The 19,841-nt window shown below is 42.7% G+C and overlaps 2 protein-coding genes across 3 annotated transcripts in view; both read right to left on the minus strand.

The window, feature by feature from the left end:
* Window positions 1-1,171: 1,171 nt before the first annotated feature.
* Window positions 1,172-7,562, minus strand: LOC120021427 (ras-related protein Rab-1A-like). The gene is made up of 6 exons (XM_038965191.1): window positions 7,093-7,562; window positions 4,196-4,268; window positions 3,969-4,064; window positions 3,763-3,858; window positions 3,536-3,667; window positions 1,172-2,554 (listed from the first exon to the last, which is right to left on the minus strand). Exons 1-6 carry the CDS (start codon window positions 7,104-7,106, stop codon window positions 2,360-2,362), a joined length of 606 nt encoding a protein of 201 aa, XP_038821119.1. The 5' UTR covers window positions 7,107-7,562; the 3' UTR covers window positions 1,172-2,359.
* A 1,676-nt stretch (window positions 7,563-9,238) lies between these two features.
* LOC120021562 (EH domain-binding protein 1-like protein 1) overlaps window positions 9,239-19,841 on the minus strand; it is a 41,984-nt gene continuing 31,381 nt past the window's right edge. For both annotated transcript variants that reach the window (XM_038965353.1, XM_038965354.1), the window contains 11 exons: window positions 14,639-15,107; window positions 14,307-14,479; window positions 14,022-14,070; window positions 13,346-13,912; window positions 13,142-13,193; window positions 12,921-12,982; window positions 12,114-12,225; window positions 11,858-11,957; window positions 11,630-11,703; window positions 11,183-11,297; window positions 9,239-11,038 (listed from right to left, as the gene is read on the minus strand). In XM_038965353.1, the coding sequence (XP_038821281.1) occupies window positions 10,951-11,038; window positions 11,183-11,297; window positions 11,630-11,703; window positions 11,858-11,957; window positions 12,114-12,225; window positions 12,921-12,982; window positions 13,142-13,193; window positions 13,346-13,912; window positions 14,022-14,070; window positions 14,307-14,479; window positions 14,639-15,107 (1,861 nt within the window). In that variant the 3' untranslated portion in view covers window positions 9,239-10,950. The remainder of the gene's footprint in view (window positions 11,039-11,182; window positions 11,298-11,629; window positions 11,704-11,857; window positions 11,958-12,113; window positions 12,226-12,920; window positions 12,983-13,141; window positions 13,194-13,345; window positions 13,913-14,021; window positions 14,071-14,306; window positions 14,480-14,638; window positions 15,108-19,841) is intronic.

Below are 19,841 nucleotides of genomic sequence, written 5' to 3' on the forward strand. Positions count from 1 at the left end.
AGACGTCTGCAATTAAAGTTGAAGCAAACAGTCAAACATGAAAACAAAACAATCAAACAAAGCCTAACCGAGGTAGGCTATGTGTGCCATACTCTCCCCAAAAATTAATTTCAACACATACCAAAATCCAACCTTCCTTTAATGCTGGATCATGGAGACTAATGGCATGGTTGAGCTAGTACCAGGGCCGGTTCCAGGCATAAGCGACATGTGGTGGCTTAAGGCCCTCACGACCAAATATATATTATGTTTTCTACTATTGTTACTCTCAAAAGTAACAATAGTAAAAAACACCAGGTGAAATTTCAAAATTTGGTTGTGCATCATTACTTTTTCTCTTGTTATGTCTCTCACTGACAGTCAATCAATTAGCCATGCCAGCTGACAATTGTTAGATTGGTACTTAGCTGGCTAGACTATCTAAACTTGTAGTAATCATGACCGAATACTGAATGGACACGTGTGCAGGGACCCTGACCTCCAGGGGGCCCCCATTGATTTTGTTAGTCATTCTCACTCAGACCATATTAACATGGCATGTCATTACAAAATGTGTAGAATTACAGGAAATTAGCTTTGAAACTGCAAAAATCTCTCTCCACCCCATGGCAAAATATGTAGAATAGCAGAAAACGTGCTTTAAAACGGCAACATTTTCTCGAAGCCCCATGGCAAAATATGTAGAATGACAGAAAATGAACTTTAATAAGTACAATTTTCTCTTCACTGTAAGAGGGGGGCCCTATATTGTTTTGCTGCAAGGTGACAAACTATTAAGTGCAGTACATTGGACCAGGGCCCTATAGGCGGCAGGTAGCCTAGCGGTTAGGAGCGTCGGCCCAGTAATCGAAAAGTTGCTTGTTGGAATTCCTGAACCGACTAAGTGAATAATCTGTCAATGTGCCCTTGAGCAAGGCACTTAACCCTAATTGCTTGCTGTGCTGAACAATGGGCAGTTCAATACCTCTGTCAAATAAATATGTTATGTGTGTATTTGATCTGGATAAGAGCGTCTGCTAGAGCCGCCCCTGGCTAGTACTGTAATAATGAAAGGTATGTTGTCAGACACCAACCAGAGGTTGCCCATATAGTATATTATAGGGAACATGTAAAGCTGTGATGGTACAGCAGCATTCTGAATTGATGTGAGGTCAAATGAAATGCTCAAGTATTGGACATGCCTTAATTCCCTCCTGTTTATAGCCAGCTTCCACTCCAGAAAGAACCAAATGCTGTCAGCTTTTGGTTATGCACTCAATCATTAGGTAACAACAACAACATCATTGATTACACACATTCTAGATTAGAAAACAGAGAACCAAAAACAAACAAACATCACATGTAATAATAGTATCATATAGCAATGATTAAATCAGACATTAAAGATGTGGACACCATGATTGCAGGTTTCCATTTACCACGTGGTCCCCAGGTTGCGAAAATTGTTTTACTTCACCATGTCCTCCTTTTCCTCAACAGCAGCCCTATTTTTACCTATATAGTGTTTGTGTGCACGGGCCCAATGAGGTCTAAATCTGATTTCGGACAGAAAGATGATACAAATTGACCTTGTCCATAAAGACTCTGCCTTATCTGTCACAAAGAGTCTCTTATTTCACATTGTCACCATCAACAGTCAGCAGTGTGACCAGGAACCATGAAGGTCACAAAGGATATTATAAACTGGGTAGTTCAAGCCCTGAATGCTGATTGGCTGACAGCAGTGGTATACCATTGGTATGACAAAACATGTATTTTTACTGCTCTAAATACATTGGTAACCAGTTTATAATAGCAGTAAGTCACCTCTGGGGTTTTTGATTTATGGCCAATATACCATGGCTGAGGGCTGTGGCCAGGCACTCCGCGTTGCCTCGTGCTTAGGAACAGCCCTTAGTCGTGGTATATTGGCCATATACCACACCTCCACAGGCCTTATTACTTAAGTAATATAGTCAACCATAGTTGAAAGAACATCCATGATTTCTTTCAATCACACTATATTTGTGTGTGTGTTAAAAAAAAATGTCTGTGATACATATAATGAGAGACAGAAAGTGCTGGATTAGTTACAATCATCAGTTATGCCATACCACATTTTTTTTATTAAGATATTTCCACTTCTGTGCATATCGGTGAATAAAAATAAAAAAAAGAGTTGAGGGGGGACTATTCCTTCGGCACAAAACTTTCTTACTCACTCAATTATGGGCATTGGTCAAGAGGTAAAAAATGTCAGTCAGTTCTTGAAGATCCCACCACCATATTTTCCTGTTCTGTCAGAAGCACCCCAACTTCAACCCAATACTGTTACTCTACTCATGGGCCTCTGGGGGTGAGAGGAGAGGGCTGGACCGTCCTAACAGCATCCTCCCCCAGACTGCGTCACTGGAGTGCTGTCAATCTTCAGGTTGTGCTTCTCTCCTCCTGCCGTGGCCCCGGGCCCCATGCGCTTCTTAATCTCAGCCGCCATGGTCATGAAGGATTGCTCCACGTTAGTTGCGTCCTTCGCACTGGTCTCCAGGAAGGGGATGGATAGGGAGTCAGCAAATTCCTGTTTGAGGAGAGTGAGACGGGTCAATCACCAGTCTGACTGCAGTAGTAGGGTGCTTCCATTGCAAGTAATAGTGTGTCCCAAGGGTTGATAATTGAGCATGTCGACCAGGGCATAAAATGAACACCCGCCAAATGCAGGTAGATTTAGGTATTGGCGGGTAAGAATGTCTATTTCCCCAGCCATGCTGGCGAGTGGTCAATTTGCAGGGTTCTACAATGCGAGCGTTACATTCACAAATAAAAAAGTGTGAAAAGTAAGTATGAAAAATGCAGCAGTAGCTGTTTTCAAAGTATTTCTGTGTTTTGTTTTATAGCTGCTAATCGCACAAAGAAATAAGAATCCTATACCCCTCCTCACGCAGCAACATTGCCTTGCAGGGGAGCTGTGCACACACTGAGTGAAGTGCTGATAGATTCATTTTGAGGCGCTGTGCACAGGCATAAAAGCTGGTCTAATGTACCCTAAAAAATCTACAAAGTGAGACTTAATCCCAAAGCTCGATTGTTTTTCAATGTTAGTTTGAGTCTGCTGCTTCAACTGATAGCGAAGACACGCTCTAGTCAGATTCAAAATCTCACAGACACACAACACTACTCATTAGATGTTACCACGGTAATGTCCCGCCCTTAAAGGGGCAGATAAAAATTGAGTCTCTGATATTTTGATTTAAAAGACTCACGTCACAAAAAACTAAATGAAATTGAGAAATATACCACATTACTTCTTACATTTCTTGTTTTAGAAACATTACAAAGCACGGTGATCTGTTTTTTTGTGTGTTTATGGCCCCCAAAAAATTGACAGGTGAAAAAATTTGAGTGGCTGGTATATTTTTTCATTTACCTGCCACAGTGGCTGGTAGACAAAAAGTACATTTTAGGCCCTGGTGTAAACTACGACAAACTAAGGCTACAGAGTATAATATACCCAAATACTGTGATTAATCTGTATGAGAATCCATGTTTCCTGTGGACTCACCTTGGCTGTTGTGTAGTCTACTACCTTCTTGGTGGTGAGGTCACACTTGTTACCCACCAGCAGCTTGTTGACATTCTCGCTGGCATAGCGGCCAATCTCCTGCAGCCACTGCTTTATATTGTTGTAAGACTCCTAGAAAGAGAAAATACCTCAGTTATGTGTTGTTAATAAATGCAGGTTGACTCATAGATGTTAATTAATCTTCTTTGTGGAGGGGAGTCACTAACCTGATCTGTTACATCATAGACAACGATGATACCATGGGCTCCTCTGTAATAGCTGGAGGTGATGGTGCGAAACCGCTCCTGACCAGCAGTGTCCCACTAAAGACAATAAAAAATATATATATGTTAGTTAACGCACTACATGGTTGAAAGCATGAACTGCAATTAAACTTCCCAGGACAGCTGCCAGAGCTGCTGACTCAACTCACAATCTGTAGTTTGATGGTCCTGCCATCCAATTCAATAGTTCGGATTTTGAAGTCCACGCCGATGGTGCTTATGAAACTTTCCGTGTAGGTGTCATCCTGAAATGCATAATAAAAAATAAAAAACATAGCTTTAATCAACAAATGGACACACAGTATCCATCCAAACGTTGATGTAAAGCTGAAGACTGATCAAAATGCCAGTAACACTGAACACTGATAGTTCTTACCGCAAATCGAAGCAGGAGGCAAGACTTTCCCACCCCTGAATCACCAATCAGAAGCAGCTTGAACAGGTAGTCACTAGGTGGAAACCAGGTTAGGGAACATTAAATAACAAACAAACAAATCTATTCATCTATTCAGCATTGACTTTCATCTGGGTCTCTGGGGAGTTAGGCTAAGTTCATATGCAATGCTGTCATTTCCATCTGAAATTAGCTATGTTATTATAGCTACAGTTGCAAGGGTGTGCAAAGAAATGTCAAAGAGGAAAATGATAAACTTGGACGGGTCGAGCCCTGAATGCTGATTGGCTGACAGACCTTATCTAACGGGTGGGCCTAATCCTGAATGCTGGTTGGTTAAAAGAGCATTCCAGCCGGTGTCTATTGCACAAGTTACTACCGGCTAAATCTATGACGTTAAAATGCCTATTTACTCTGTTCCATCTGACTGCACAATCCACTGTCTCATCAGCCCAGCCAGACAAGTCATAAACTTGATCTACACCATAAAAAGCATCTAGACATTATCTCACACTTCTTTTAGACTAACATTTAGTTTTCAACAGCTGAGATTTGTATAAACCTTGCTGTAAGTCTCTCTGACATTTGCAACATTGTGCCTCATTAGCTCATTGTTATAGATGTATCCAAATAAATGTCACTAGAAAACAGCTTAAACAAATGCAGTTACTGTTGTTATTCTGTCTGCACTGTTTGACGTGACTAAGTTAGCAGTAGTTGTCTAGCTAACAAGGGATAAGAAAGTTGCCAGCCAGTACGGCAATGTAACATTTAGAATGAACGACTGGGTCGCGTCCATAGCTACAGAACAAAAAGACTGAACGACTGGGTCGCAGCTCTGGCAACCGAACCAATAGAACGAACGACCAGCCGGCTTGGTAGCAACCCTAGATTTATTTCAGGACTACATCTTGTGGAAGGATGAAATAGTATGAATAAATTCATCAAATGAACATCAATCATTATTTGAATATGTTGGAAACCCCAACAGTGATAACAGTGATAATACCCTCGAAGCCGGGGTTTGGAGGATATATTGGTCCCATCACCGGCTTCGAGGGCATTATCAGTTAATTATAAACTGGGTGTTAAGAGCCCTGAATGCTGATTGGCTGACAGCCGTGGTATATCAGACCGTATACCACTGGAATGACAAAACATTTATTTTTACTCTTCTAAACATGTTGATAACCAGTTTATAATAGCAATTTGCCGTGCCTAAGAACAGCCCTTAGCCATGGTATATTGGTCATATACCACACCCCCTCGTGTCTTACTGCTTAAGTATACCACGGGTATGACAAAACATTTATTTTTACTGCTCTAATTGCGTTGGTAACCTGAGTGGCGCAGCGGTCTGAGGTACTGCATCTCAGTGCAAGAGCCTTCACGACAGACCCTGGTTCGATTCCAGGCCGTATCAGATCCGGCCGTGATTGGAAGTCCCATAGGGCGGCGCACAATTGGCCCAGCGTCATCTGTGTTTTGCCTGGGTAAGCAATCATTGTAAATAAGAATTTGTTCTTAACTGCCTTGCCTAGTTGAATAAAGGTTAAATAAAAAAACGAATAATAATAAAATAGAAATAAGGCACCTCGCAGGTTTGTGATATATGGCCAATATACAACGACGCAACGCGGAGTGCCTGGATACCTTACATGCTGACCAGACCGGACACGTCGCATGCAAGCGTCGCAAAATACATTTTGAAATCCATGTTTTTCAATTATTGCACCCACACTGCTCACGCCCGCCAACGAGTGTCTGCGTTGCCAAGGGCTAAAATAGAAGTCATTCCTATTTCTGACGCAGATCGCGCTGCCAGTCCTGCCTCTCCCATCTCCTCATTGATCTATAGAAGCAGGTACACACATGCCATCTCCTCCTTGGTTATATCCACGTGGGTGATTGAAAGACAAAATGTTTTGCCGGTTGTCGTGGTAATACTATGAAAGTTTAGATGCCAATCACCATAGAAGTTCAAAGATGAAAAGCCTGGAAGGAGGAGAGATGACTAGAAACGATTCGGTTGGCCGTTTTGTGTGTGGATTAATTGTCGGAGTAGAGGACCTTGTGCATTTCAGGTAAAATAACAACTCAATGTTTATATCCCAGGGCAAATTAGCTAGCAACAGCAAGCTAGCTAAATAGGACAAATTAGCTAGCAAGTGCAAGTTAACTAGCTAAATTGCCATACATGTTTAATGCTTTTCGACCTGTCCCCAAATTAATGTCATTACAAAATATATTTATGCACGATAGCGCACGCACGCAGCCGGTTTGGGTTCCGTGTTAGCCGTGGTTTATTGGCCATATTTACACACCACACCTCCTCGGGCATTATTGCTTAAATATAGAACGTAGCACGAGACGCATAGTTCATCCAACTAACTAGATCAACAATGTTATACATTGTTTTGTCAGCATAGCTTTTGCTATGATCATGACAACATTGTAACAAAACAATCCGATATGATGGCAGATGTTCCGCACAAACAGAGCGAGCTAGTACGTAAACAAAAGATGACGCAGCGATTTGTGACTTAACGTTAGCAAGCTAACAGTAGCTAGTTAGCTAGCTGCATTTGTATTCACTCAGAAAAATCTCATGTTTTTTTGTGTGCAGTTAGCTACTGTAACTAGCTATGTATTTAAGGGCTCTTATTTTACTTGTGTATTTCGTTTGCGGTAGACGTGTTTGATGTACTGTAGTGATGTAAATTGTTGATTGTTGATCATTTGTATAACGAAAATTTGTGCCTGATATTTGTAACTTGTACTTGGAATAAAAAATACAACAAAATGCTTATTACATCATCCGGTGTTATTAGATATGGAGCTAACAAAAACAACATCAAAACATCACCAACTTTACTCACTATTCAGGATTCATGGTGTCCGAAATCTGTGTTTTCTTGGCCCTTGTCTGGGTCACACACTCATCTTCTTGGTAGCTAGCTGCGTTGCTATCGTAGTAGGAAAGAAGACTTGTTGTTGTAGCTAGCTAACGTTATTGTACAGTAAATAGCTTAGCTAACGTGAGCTTGGCAAATGGTTCTGCAATTTCACGAGCCAAAATGTTTTGTATAGCTTGTTGGTTAGATAAGTAACTTAAGTGTTCGGTGACTAACCAATTTAGCTAGAATTAGTGTTGCTAGGTAAACATAGCTTTGTTTACCTTGTTGTTCTCGCTTTACTTGTTGCTTACTCGTCATAATCCCTAGCCTTTTGCGCATGTGTCAGTGAGTGATGACGTTAATATTTTTCCTACACAGATTGGAATTGTAGTTCAGCCAAAGCCCTTCTGAACGTTCTTCTGGCCAGCTGCGTCTTTCTTCAAATTCAAATTCAAATTCAAGCTTTTCCCCATCGCCAGTTAATCCAAAACCACGCCCCGTTATTCAGAGGGGCGTTCTAAAACGCTTTGAGCGCTCTCCAAGTCCGGAAGTGAATATCACGTAGCGCGAAATTTCAGTCACTGATTAATATTTGCCCATGTTTCAAAATTGAAAAATATAATAACATAATGTCATGGACAGAGCTAGCCATTAACGTTCAAAGACAGATTCAATGTCTGTAGCATAGCGTATTCGACTGAATGATTAGCTAATAAATATTAGAGAAATTATGAATAATAAGCACATGATTTTACCTGATAATAGACTACTAATGATAATATAAATCAACTTCAAATTCCGAGCTAGTGATGTTAGGTAGCTTAGGTTAATTTAGCTCACCTTCAATTGAGGGAATTCAGCAGAGTTCTCCGAGACATTTTTACAACTAATTGAAACTGAAAATAAATACATGATAATAATAGGCCTGCATTACGGTAGGCAGCTAATTGTTCAATTACACTTTCTATCCTTACCTTGGAAGGTCACTGTCTCTGCGCTGATTGCCTGTGAGTGAGACAACGCAAGCTAGCCAATGGGAGCGTAGTAGAACGTCTCTCTGAATAACGGGGCGTGGTTTTGGCGTAACTGCGTTTTGGAAAAAATACGCGGTTCGCGTCAGCAGGGCTCAACTATGGCCTGTATCAGTACACTGACACAATACACATTTTTTGAAACACCAAAGGAGGCGTATTTATTCATCATGCACAAACGTAATAAATAATAGTGCAAGATCAAGATATTTCGCAACAAAGCATCCTTCACTCATGCTGCCAAACATATCCTCGTAAAACTGACCATCTTACCGATCCTCGACTTCGCCGATGTCATTTACAAAATAGCCTCCAACACCCTACTCAACAAATTGGATGCAGTCTATCACAGTGCCATCCGTTTTGTCACCAAAGCCCCATATACTACCCACCACTGTGACCTGTACGCTCTCGTTGGCTGGCCCTCGCTTCATACTCGTCGCAAAACCCACTGGCTCCAGGTCATCTACAAGACCCTGCTAGGTAAAGTCCCGCCTTGTCTCTGCTCGCTGGTCACCATAGCTGCACCCACCCGTAGCACGCGTTCCAACAGGTATATCTCACTTGTCACCCCCAAAGCCAATTCCTCCTTTGGCCGCCTCTCCTTCCAGTTCTCTGCTGCCAATGACTGGAACGAACTACAAAAATCTCTGAAACTGGACACACTTATCTCCCTCACTAGCTTTAGGCACCAGCTGTCATAGCAGCTCACAGATCACTGCACCTGTACATAGCCCATCTATAAATAGCCCAAACAACTACCTCTTCCCCTACTGTATTTATTTATTTATTTAGCTCCTTTGCACCCCAGTATTTCTACTTTGCACATTCATCTATTGTCAAATATACCATTCCAGTGTTTTAATTGCTATATTGTATTTACTTCGCCAACATGGCCTATTTATTGCCTTTACCTCCCTTATCTCACCTCATTTGCTCACATTGTATATAGACTTATTTTTCTACTGTATTATTGACTGTATGTTTGTTTTACTCCATGTGTAACTCTGTGTTGTTATATGTGTCGAACTGCTTTGCTTTATCTTGGCCAGGTCGCAGTTGTAAATGAGAACTTGTTCTCAACTTGCCTACCTGGTTAAATAAAGGTGAAATAAAAAAATATAAAATAAAAATACTAGATATATTCAGAACACAATGACATCTATCCACGAAAAAGTGAAGAAGTACCACATAATTTAATATGACAACAAATTAGAGAAAACATATTCAAACAAACTCTTAAAATGTATTATGTATCATTCACGGGTTTAAACAAAACATTGCATATCCTTTTTAAAAAGAGGCTTGGACAAAGTAATACTTTATTGTCACATCATTACATTTTCAGATCTACACCCCCCAAAAATGTCACATGCTTCGTAAAAAAAGAAGAAGTGTTGACTAACAATGAAACGCTTACTTAAGGGCCCTTTCCAACAATGCAGAAGACAAAACAAAAATTGAAATAGTTGAAAAAATAGAAGAAAATAATCATAATATTAATAACACCATGAATAATAGTAATCATCATCTATGATAATAGCACATAACATCTAACAAGCCATTGGTAAATGTTGACTATTAATACTAGACAATTTGACAGAGAATAAAGGTCTTTGCTAAAATAAAAAAAACATTAAAAGAACTGCAGTGCCAGGTAATTCATTTAAATTTGATTTAACTAGGCAAGTCTTAAGAACAAATTCTTATTTACAATGACGGCCTACCCCTGCCAAACCCTAACTCGGACAACACTGGGAAAATTGTGTGCCACCCAATCACAGCCAGGTGTGACACAACCTGGAATCGAACAAGGGTCTGTAGTGACACCTTTAGCACTGAGATGCAGTGGTCTACTTGGGAGACTCAGAATAATAGAGGGATATACAGTATTATATACAGGATGGTATGTATGTTTTCCAAGTAGGACTACTAGCTTCTGTCTACAACTAGTTTCACCTTTATTCACTATTCTCTTTTTCTTTCATTTCTGGTTAGAGCTGACTGTTCATGCCACTTGTAATATGACACACCTAACCCAAACATTTCTCATGCACATGTCCAATCCATAAATATAAGAAAGATTGATAAAACATAATTACAAGTCATCGCCCGAAGTCATCAAGACGTGATACTCTCATAAACTTGATTCTTTCATCAAACATCTGGGTCCAAAGTAAAACACAGAGCTGATATTATCAAACCCTCCTGTATATAGAGAGGCCTGATTATTTTGTGTCTAAACACCAGACCGTTCATTTCATAGCCAGTTCCACCAAAGCATTCAGGCAAAGTTCTCTTATATTGTTGATGACATCAGTGAGATGTTTATAGACGTAAAAGTAAACATGATGGCCTATACATCTGAACCTCTTAGCTTCATGGCGGTCTAAAAGTATACAACACATCTGTTTGTACAGTGGGCTTTCTGTCTATTGAATGACAGAGTAAGGCACATTGACAGACTGAATTGGAAAGGTCCTCGTTTCTCAATCAAAAGTACTCCATGGATGGGCGACCTTCCCAGAGTCTCTTACCTCAAGGTACAGAGGGATTTATTTCTTCAACTATCTCCAAAAGGGAAGGCACACAGCCCCAGCACCTCCGGGGGTATAATTGTTTATTAACGATCAGTCCCAAAATCCCAGTTAAGGATTTGTTGCTGTGGTGACATGTTTGTCTAGGAGTGTTTCATATTGTAGGTTGCTGAGTGACTGAGAGCTTGGTTTGAAGCAGAGACTGAGGAGGTTTAGTTCTAGATGGGTTGGTATTTAAGGCACTGCGCTATTTGTCATTGTCGTCCCTACTCTCACTGCAGCACACACTTGTCTTTGTTGCTGAAGTTCCTGCGTCTAAGCTCCAGCCCCCGCTCCAAACGCTCATCCTCCTCAACGGCACTGAGGACACACAAACGCACGCATAAACAACCACACAGTACTGCATCGTTTAAAACGTGTGTAGAATATGTGTGCTTATGTGTGTGCATGCTTAGTGTGTCACACTGCATAAGCATGGCTGTATAACAGATGGGCTAGACTCACCCTCTCTCCTTGGCGTCCAAGTTCCTGACCAGCTCGTCCCGCTGGTTGACCAGAGAGACCAGTTCCTGCAGTAGGAGCTCCTCCCGGTGCTGCTGGGCCTTAGTCTTCTGCCACTCTGAAGAGAGGTGGGATGAGGCAAGATAGAAAAGTTGTGGTCATACGCACGTCCTTAAACAATTTAGTATTATAACAGAAAAGCTCACACAATGAATATGACAACGTTTCAAACCACAAGGATCTTCTTCAGGTCAGATCTGGATCAAAACATTGTCAATAAAGGTGGTAATTTGGAGCATATTCAGTGTGTGGGCCTTTCTGTTGTTTTCAGGGATGAGAGACGATATCATAGTAATTATATATACACACACAACTGCTATAGGTCTACAGTCGTCTCACTGGTTGTGTTCAATGTAAACAAGGTTGTGTTTATGCATTGGACTCACTAACCTTCATTGGCCATCATGGCTCTAAGTTCTCTATTCAGTAGTTCAAATCGTTTCTCCAAGTCCTGCTCCTCCTGCCTGTTAAATACAATACATTCAATTAGCTGCCGTCTGCTGGGCACACACACAGAACATAAAATGGCGCATTTCAGTTCAAACCATTTCCTAGTAATATAATCATGTTACGTGTTCTTAAGAATAATAGATGTGTGAGTGGTGTGTTATGTCTTACAGCAGCTCCAGATTATCCTGTCTCCTGATCAGGGCGTTCTTCTTGTTGACCAGAGTGAACCACTCCTGGATCAGTTTCTCTTCCTCGTCACGGTCGCTACCTGGAGCAAGGACACAACACATGGCACCTCAGAGGTTAGACCCTGTTATATCTACTGAGAAAAGTAACAACAGGAATCTGTGGCCTTTGATAAGCACACGTAAAGGTAAGCCTGACACTTCCTGTTAAGTTTACAGCCACTTGTTCTGTTTCTCACTTGATTCCATCAGTCTTCTGAGTCTCCTCTCCACGATGCCTGCTCGGTTGTCGATGTGCTTCTGTTCAGTCTCCAGGGCTTGCAGCTCACTCAGCACATACTGACTGGTGTCCTGAAGACGCTGACCATGAAGATACAGCGACACACATTGCCAAAACGGACATGCAAGGACAGACACACAGATGAACATAGACGACAAAGAGAAAACGGTCAGGAGATTAGAGGGAGAAACAGGAATAAAGACTAAGAGAAATCCATGTTGACTCCAATGCTTCCCACAGTGTCAAATTGGCTCCATGTCCAGGGTGGTGGACCATTCTTGATACACATGGGAAACAGTTGAGTGTGAAAAACCCAGCAGCGTTGCAGTTCTTGACACACTCAAACCGGTGCGCTTGGCACCTACTACCATACCCTGTTCAAAGACACTTAAATATTTTGTCTTGCCCATTCACCATCTGAATGGCACACATAAACAATCCATTTCTCAATTGTCTCAAGGCTTAAAAATCCTTCTTTAACCTGTCTCCTCCCCTTCATTGATTGAAGTTGATTTAACAAGTGACATTAATAAGGGATCATAGCTTTCACCTGGATTCATCTGGTCAGTCTACATCATGGAAAGAGCAGGTGTTCATAATGTTTTCTAGACTCAGTGTATATAAAACACAGCAAATCACATTTTTGACTGTACTGGGCCTTTAAGCTAAACAGAGAGAGAGAAGGTGGCCTAAACCAAAAGAGAAAAACAAATATAAACAGTCAAGTGGACAATAATGTGACGTCAAGGAAAAGGTTTGAACTGACCAGAGTATCCTCCTCCTGGCTTGGGACACTGGACTCCTGGACTTGTGCTGGGCTCCTTGACTCTACACACAGACCAAACAGCGAGACTGCATATTAGTATATTTACAACAACAATAGAAAAAACTCAGAGAATGCAGCCTTTCATATCATGCTTTACACATTGTCCTTTTCTGTTGTCTGCTCATTCAGTTCAGGTAAAAATCTCCCGGTAAACCTCCTACCGGATTCTGAGGAGACATTCTTCACTTCTCTGTCTGATACACTTTCAGCTGACTGGACAGGAGACACAAACACAATAGACATGATAGGTAAAGAGAAACATAGCCTGGTTTAAATAGCAAAATATTAGCACATTAATAGAACATCAATCTCTGTTCAAATACAAGAAAACAGTTTTAAAAGCTGGGAAAGTATTCAGCATGTACCTCTGTGCTCCTAGATGTGCTACTCTGCTGCTCCACCACATCCCCTTCATCCATGGACTCACTCTTCAGCCGCAAGCGTCTTTTCTTCACCAGGTCGGCGTCTCTTACGTGACCAAATCCTGATTTGGCTGCAGAGGTGTGTGACCTGGGTGGAGGCACGGGGGTCTGTGTCTCTCCCGTTCCCTCATCCAAATCACCAGCTCCGCTTCCCTTCTCTTCCACTTTTGACACCCGTTTAGTCCGGGGGGGTGGCACGAGGCTCCCATTGGGCTTAGAGGCCTGTTCTGTAGCACTGTCCTCCAGGGAGATGCTACCTTCCTGTAACTTGCGGGCACAGAAGCGAGCAGCAGCATCCACATCAGAACCCTCACTGGGCTCAGTCACTGCATAGCTGGACTGGCTGCTGTTGTGCTCTATCTGAAGAACACTCAGCTCCTGCCCCGTAAAGTGGGTGCGGATCTGACTCAGGTAAGTCATGACGATCAGGCGGTCTGGCACAGAGAGCAGCACCATGTCTGAGGGCTCCAGCAGTCGGGAGATGCCCAGCGCAGCGAAGCCATCAAAGGCCTGTGGGAGAGAGAATAGTCAGGACAAAAAACAACGACTTCTGTGTTCCTTATAGACATTATGTATAATTATGTAAATATGTCATCGATAAGCTCATTGACGTTTTCACCTTCTTGTTGTTTAACTTGATATCGTTGGGTTCCAGTGCCTCAAAAGCTCTAAGAAAAACACCAGTAGTTAATAGAAGGATGGAGAGGACATTTTCTACTATTTTGTGAGAACTTCTACCCTATTTCCTGTAAGGAGATGGAATAATTCTACCTCTCCTACATTCAGCTGTATGGGTGGGTTTAAAGTACATGCGTGGACTACTAATAAAGTTGCTAGACTTTTCACATTCAGACTAGGATCGAATATTGTGGATGATTTATCTGATTAGTGATTAAGTGCTTACATCTTGTCAGGATAGAAGTGGTGTAGGATGGAACAGAAAGCCAGACCATTGCGCCAAGAGGTGTTAAAATTAGTGACCTTCACTCCCTTATAACCCTTTGTAACCTCCTGGCACCACTCCAGTAAAGACTTGCTGGAGGACACAAGACCAGGACTGGGCAGAGGACCAGGCATCTGAGCAGGGTGTGAAGGAGAGAAAAGAGAGAGGAACAGAGGGAGAGAGACCTGTTATAGATGACATTCTCATTAACATAGTCAATGTTCAGCTGTGTTTTAAATATAATTAAGTGTTTATATTCACTTGTAAAAAATTAATTTGAAAATCAAATGTACCTCCTGGTGGAGGACGAACACATCCTTCCCATGGGCTTCGTCCCTGTCCGCAGTGGGAGTGGAGGCCTCTGGGGCAACTTCCTGGAAGACCACAGGAAAGGGAAGGGGTTTCTTCTTGCTGCGTCGAGGAGGAACAACCGTATCTGACGCTTGACCATAAGGGACCTCCTTATCTGCTGGGGTCTGTCCATTGGACTGTGGCTCTTCACTGCCTGAGGTACCCTGGATGTTACCCTGGATGTTACCCTGGATGTTACCCTGGATGGTACCCTGGATGTTACCCTGGATGTTACCCTGGATGTTACCCTGGATGTTACCCTGGATGTTACTCTGGATGTTACCCTGGGTGTTACCCTGGATGTTACCCTGGGTTGTGGTGTCTGGTGAGGATGGCTGAGAAGCTTTCTTAGAGCATCTTGTTGGGACAGCCAGGTCACTGGACTTTTCCCCCCCCTCAGCCGTCTCAGATCTATAGAGACAGAAATAGGAGAAATAAGACGATGGGACAGCAAAGTCAAGTTTCAGTTATACACTCCAAAATTATTGGGAAAGACAAACATTTTTTGTTGTTGTTTTGGCTCTGTACTTCAGCAGTATGGATTTGAAATGACGCACAAATATCATACCCCCCCAAAAATGATAACCTCCCCTGTTATTGGTAATGGTGACAGGTTAACATGTCTTGGGGGTATGACATTTGTGCGTCTATAACTTTCTCACTCATCATTATTCACAATTCATTCAGGATTATCCATAATCATGGTAGCATCCACACGAATGTAGTGTTTAGAAGCATATTCTATTCTTATCTACAATAAAAGTGACTCCAAAAGGACACAATACATTATTTACCATTTATTTCTATTGGGCACAAAATAATCTGAAACACATCCAAAACAAACAGCAAATGCATCCAACTCATTTGTAGAGTCACAAGCTTTATGTAGTCATTGCGGGCTATGAATATGGGACCAAATACTTAACTTTTTACTACTTTAATACACATAAGTGAATATGTACCAATACTGTCCAAAAAGTGCTTTAATTTCTAAACGGTTCACCCGATATGGATGAAAAACCCCTGACAGTCTGCACAGTCATTGTATAATTTCCAATGTAAAGTGCTGGGGCACAGAGCAAAAACAACAACAACATTGTAACTGTCCCAATATTTTTGGAGCTTACTGAATATCCTGCAAAACAAACAAAAACTGTTTAAAGTTAAGCACGGATTAATGTGAATATTATTTAACTGTGCAAGTAGTTACAAGAGCCAGATGACATGATCTGATTAACTTCAAATTGTTCTGCCAATTTACTGTTTATCCACTGATGTATCTACAGTGCAAAGAGTGGTATCCTGTTCTATCTCAAGGCCCTTCTCTTCCTCCTCAACCCCTGATTCAGTCACATTCTTATGGGAGACTGTCTCCGCTAATTCAGTCAATAACAAGCACTCCTCTTGGGCAGTGACACAGGGAAAGGTAGAGAGCAGGCCATTGTCTATTTCAAGTCCTCTGTCAACAGGTACCCCATCTGTCCCTGTTTCCGTCCTCGGTATACTTTCCTCACCCTCCATTGGTTGTTTTGAATGGACTGTCAAGTTCACAGTGGAGTCTGATGTCATACTCTCAGTGGTTGCCACCAGGTCCTCCAGGACCTGTCCCTGACTAGAGTCAGTAATAGTCTCTGATGGGTTACTATTTGATGAGGAGGTGGCTATGGTAGAGGGCTCACAAATGATTTCCTGCTGATCTTTCCTTCCATCTCGGTCTAGGTGGTTTGACTCAGGCCTGTCTAGACTGACTTCCTGGGGGATCACTGGTGATGGAGTCTCCTGCTCCTCACTGGCCTCGGAGGCTGGGAGATCTTCTGGGTTCAGAGAGAGGTCTTCCCCATGCAAGAAGGGGATCAGGCGTTTTCTGACGCAGGGGGCAGGCACAGGTACATCTGATGTCTCTTCTTCTGCCAACTGACTAATATTAGCCAGTAGCAACTTTTCCTCTTTTATGAGGCTTAGGTCATCTTTGGGGGGTTCTGCAGGGCTTATGTGAGAGACCTTGGGACATGTAGTAGATGTTCCAGGTTGAGAGGGTGGTAGAGGCCACGGGACCACTGAGTTGACAGAGACATCTTTCTCATTGTCACCCTCCTTTGGTAGATAATGCTGGTCATTGGCTCCCTTCTCTTTGGCTGTCACCAGAGAGCTATCTGAAGAAGTTGTTTCCATGGCGAGGATTAGTGGTTTTGGAATGTCTTCCTCTTTAGCATCAGTGTTAAGGGTCTCCTTTGTTAAGCTATCTGTGCTGCTCTCTTTGGCCATTGCATCATTACTTGTATTATCTGGTGGAGGGACAGTTTTCTTTTGTTTTGGTGGAGTAAGGCAACTGGCAACAGGTGCCGTGTCTTGACTAATTCTTTTTGGGCCTACTTCCTGAAGAGGCACTGGAGGAGTGATATTTTTTATTTTTGCTGCGATGACAAGGAAGTGGTTCCAGTTCAATGGTTCTGGCAAAAGGTCCTGCAGGAGGGGACAACACTGACATGGCCTGCTGTATGGACAAACCACCAGGGCGTGTGTCCTCATGTTCAGCAGGTGGTGAAGAAGATAACACCCCTGGACTGTGAAACAGAGATATCAATGTTAGCCATCTGGCATGGCTACAATAGCAATTCAATAAATTCCCCAAAATGCAGACTGCCACACAATCCTCAACAATGTCACAGACAAAAGACAACGGTCAACAGTAAACATCAACACGGCAAGCTCACTATCAGGTAACGTCCAGTTACATTCCCTGAACAACATTTAATTGGGTTCAGTTCACATGCTCATTCAGCACTAACATCCAACAATTCAACTTTCTCCTCAGGCATGGTAGTAGACTTTGCACACAAAGATATAAAAAACACAAGTTCATAACAAAAAACCTTACGAGAAATCTTTACAAGATCACTCAGCATAAAGAAAATACTGTACCACTCCAAATGTCTGAAGACACAAACCCAGTCAAAACAGAGCTCCATTCCTATGGCATGAATAACATCTGCCTAATTAAACCATGCAGGAAAGTAGTGCAGAGAGCGACAGGAGCTCAGGCACTTACCCTCCATCTACTGTATGTAAAACTCTGCTAGCCACACTGTGCCCATATCCTCTTGCCCATCTCAAACTCCCAACTCATCTGAATCGCTGTCAGGGATGAACACTGGATCGTCTCCTTACAGGCTTTAGCGCCGTTAACGATGGGGGTGGCTTCGTCTTTATTTTCTTCCAAGCACTCTTCAGAAGCTATTTCATCAGCTCTGCTTCTCTCGGCGGTGGAAATCGTCTGTACAGCTTTTTAATCCTTTTTGTATTCTAGAGGTGGTAACACAGGTGGACATACATCCCTCTCTGGTTTACCCTTCACAGTCTTCTCTTTCAGGGGTTCTGTGATCTCCGTCAGTGGTCTGTGATCTCCTTCAGTGGTTTTGTGATTTTATTCAGTGGTTCTGTGATCTCCTTCAATGGTTCTGTGATCTCCTTCAGTGGTTCTGTGATTTGCTTCAGTGGTTCTGTGACCTCCTTTAGTGGTTATGTGATCTCCTTTAGTGGTTATGTGATCTCCTTTAGTGGTTCTGTGATCTCATTTGGTTGTTCTGTGATCTCATTCGGTTGTTCTGTGATCTCTTTCAGTGGTTTGGCAGTCTCTTTGTGTGGTTTGATGATCTCTTTCCAAGGTTTGGTAGTGTCTTTATGTAGTTTGGTGGTCTCCTTCAGTCGTTCGGCCTCTTGCTCAATTTTGTTGGTTGGGTCCTTGACCATCTCTTGCGCCACATTAGCCAAACGCAAAGTCTCCACTAAGCTTATCCTGCCAGTCTCTTCAGTTGTAGAGAGCTTTTTAGCTAATTAGCAACTTTACAACTACTTACTACGTTTTAGCTACTTCGCAACTAAACTCAGCAAAAAAAGAAACGTCCCTTTTTCAGGACCCTGTCTTTCAAAGATAATTCGTAAAAATCCAAATAACTTCACAGATCTTCATTGTAAAGGGTTTAAACACTGTTTCTCATGCTTGTTCAATGAACCTGTGGAACGGTCGCTAAGACACTAACAGCTTACAGACGGTAGGCAGTTAAGGTCACAGTTATGAAAACTTAGGACACTAAAGAGGTCTTTCTACTGACTCTGAAAAACACCAAAAGAAAGATGCCCAGGGTCCCTGCTCATCTGCGTGACGTGCCCTAGGCATGCTGTAAGGAGGCATGAGGACTGCAGATGTGGCCAGGGCAATACATTGCAATGTCCGTAATGTGAGACTCCTAACACAGCGCTACAGGGAGACAGGATAGACAGCTGATCGTCCTCGCAGTGGCAGACCACGTGTAACAACACCTGCACAGGATCGGTACATCCGAACATCACACCTGCGAGACAGGTACAGAATGGCAACAACAACTGCCCGAGTTACACCAGGAATGCACAGACTGTCTACAATAGGCTGAGAGAGGCTAGACTGAGGGCTTGTAGGCCTGTTGTAAGGCAGGTCCTCACCAGACATCACTGGCAACAACGTCGCCTATGGGCACAAACCCACCGTCGCTGGACCAGACAGGACTGGCAAAAAGTGCTCTTCACTGACGAGTCACGGTTTTGTCTCACCGGGGGTGATGGTCGGATTCGCGTTTGTCGTCGAAGGAATGAGCGTTACACCGAGGCCTGTACTCTGGAGCAGGATCGATTTGGAGGTGGAGGTTCCGTCATGGTCTGGGGTGGTGTTTCACAGCATCATCGGACTGAGCTTGTTGTCATTGAGGTAATCTCAACGCTGTGCGTTACAGGGAAGACATCCTCCTCCCTTTTGTGATACCCTTCCTGCAGGCTCATCCTGACATGACCCTCCATCATGACAATGCCACCAGCCATATTGCTCGTTCTGTGCGTGATTTCCTGCAAGACAGGAATGTCAATGTTCTGCCATGGCCAGCAAATAGCCCGGATCTCAATCCCATTGAGCACGTCTGGGACCTGTCGGATCAGAGGGTGAGGGCTAGGGCCATTCCCCCCAGAAATGTCCGGGAACTTGCAGGTGCCTTGGTCGAAGAGTGGGGTAACATCTCACAGCAAAAATTGGCAAATCTGGTACAGTCCATGAGGAGGAGATGCACTGCAGTACTTAATACAGCTGGTGGCCACACCAGATACTGACTGTTACTTTTG

Source organism: Salvelinus namaycush, chromosome 26 (assembly GCF_016432855.1).
Source record: "Salvelinus namaycush isolate Seneca chromosome 26, SaNama_1.0, whole genome shotgun sequence".
Classification (NCBI taxonomy): domain Eukaryota; kingdom Metazoa; phylum Chordata; class Actinopteri; order Salmoniformes; family Salmonidae; genus Salvelinus; species Salvelinus namaycush.

Bases quoted from the DNA above. Each gene is read 5' to 3' on its own strand.
- LOC120021427 (XM_038965191.1), bottom strand. The intron at 3,859-3,968 runs GTGAGTTGAGTC...TATTGTCTTTAG, and splicing joins GGACCATCAAACTACAGATT to TGGGACACTGCTGGTCAGGA. The intron at 3,668-3,762 runs GTTAGTGACTCC...TTCTCTTTCTAG, and splicing joins TCTATGATGTAACAGATCAG to GAGTCTTACAACAATATAAA.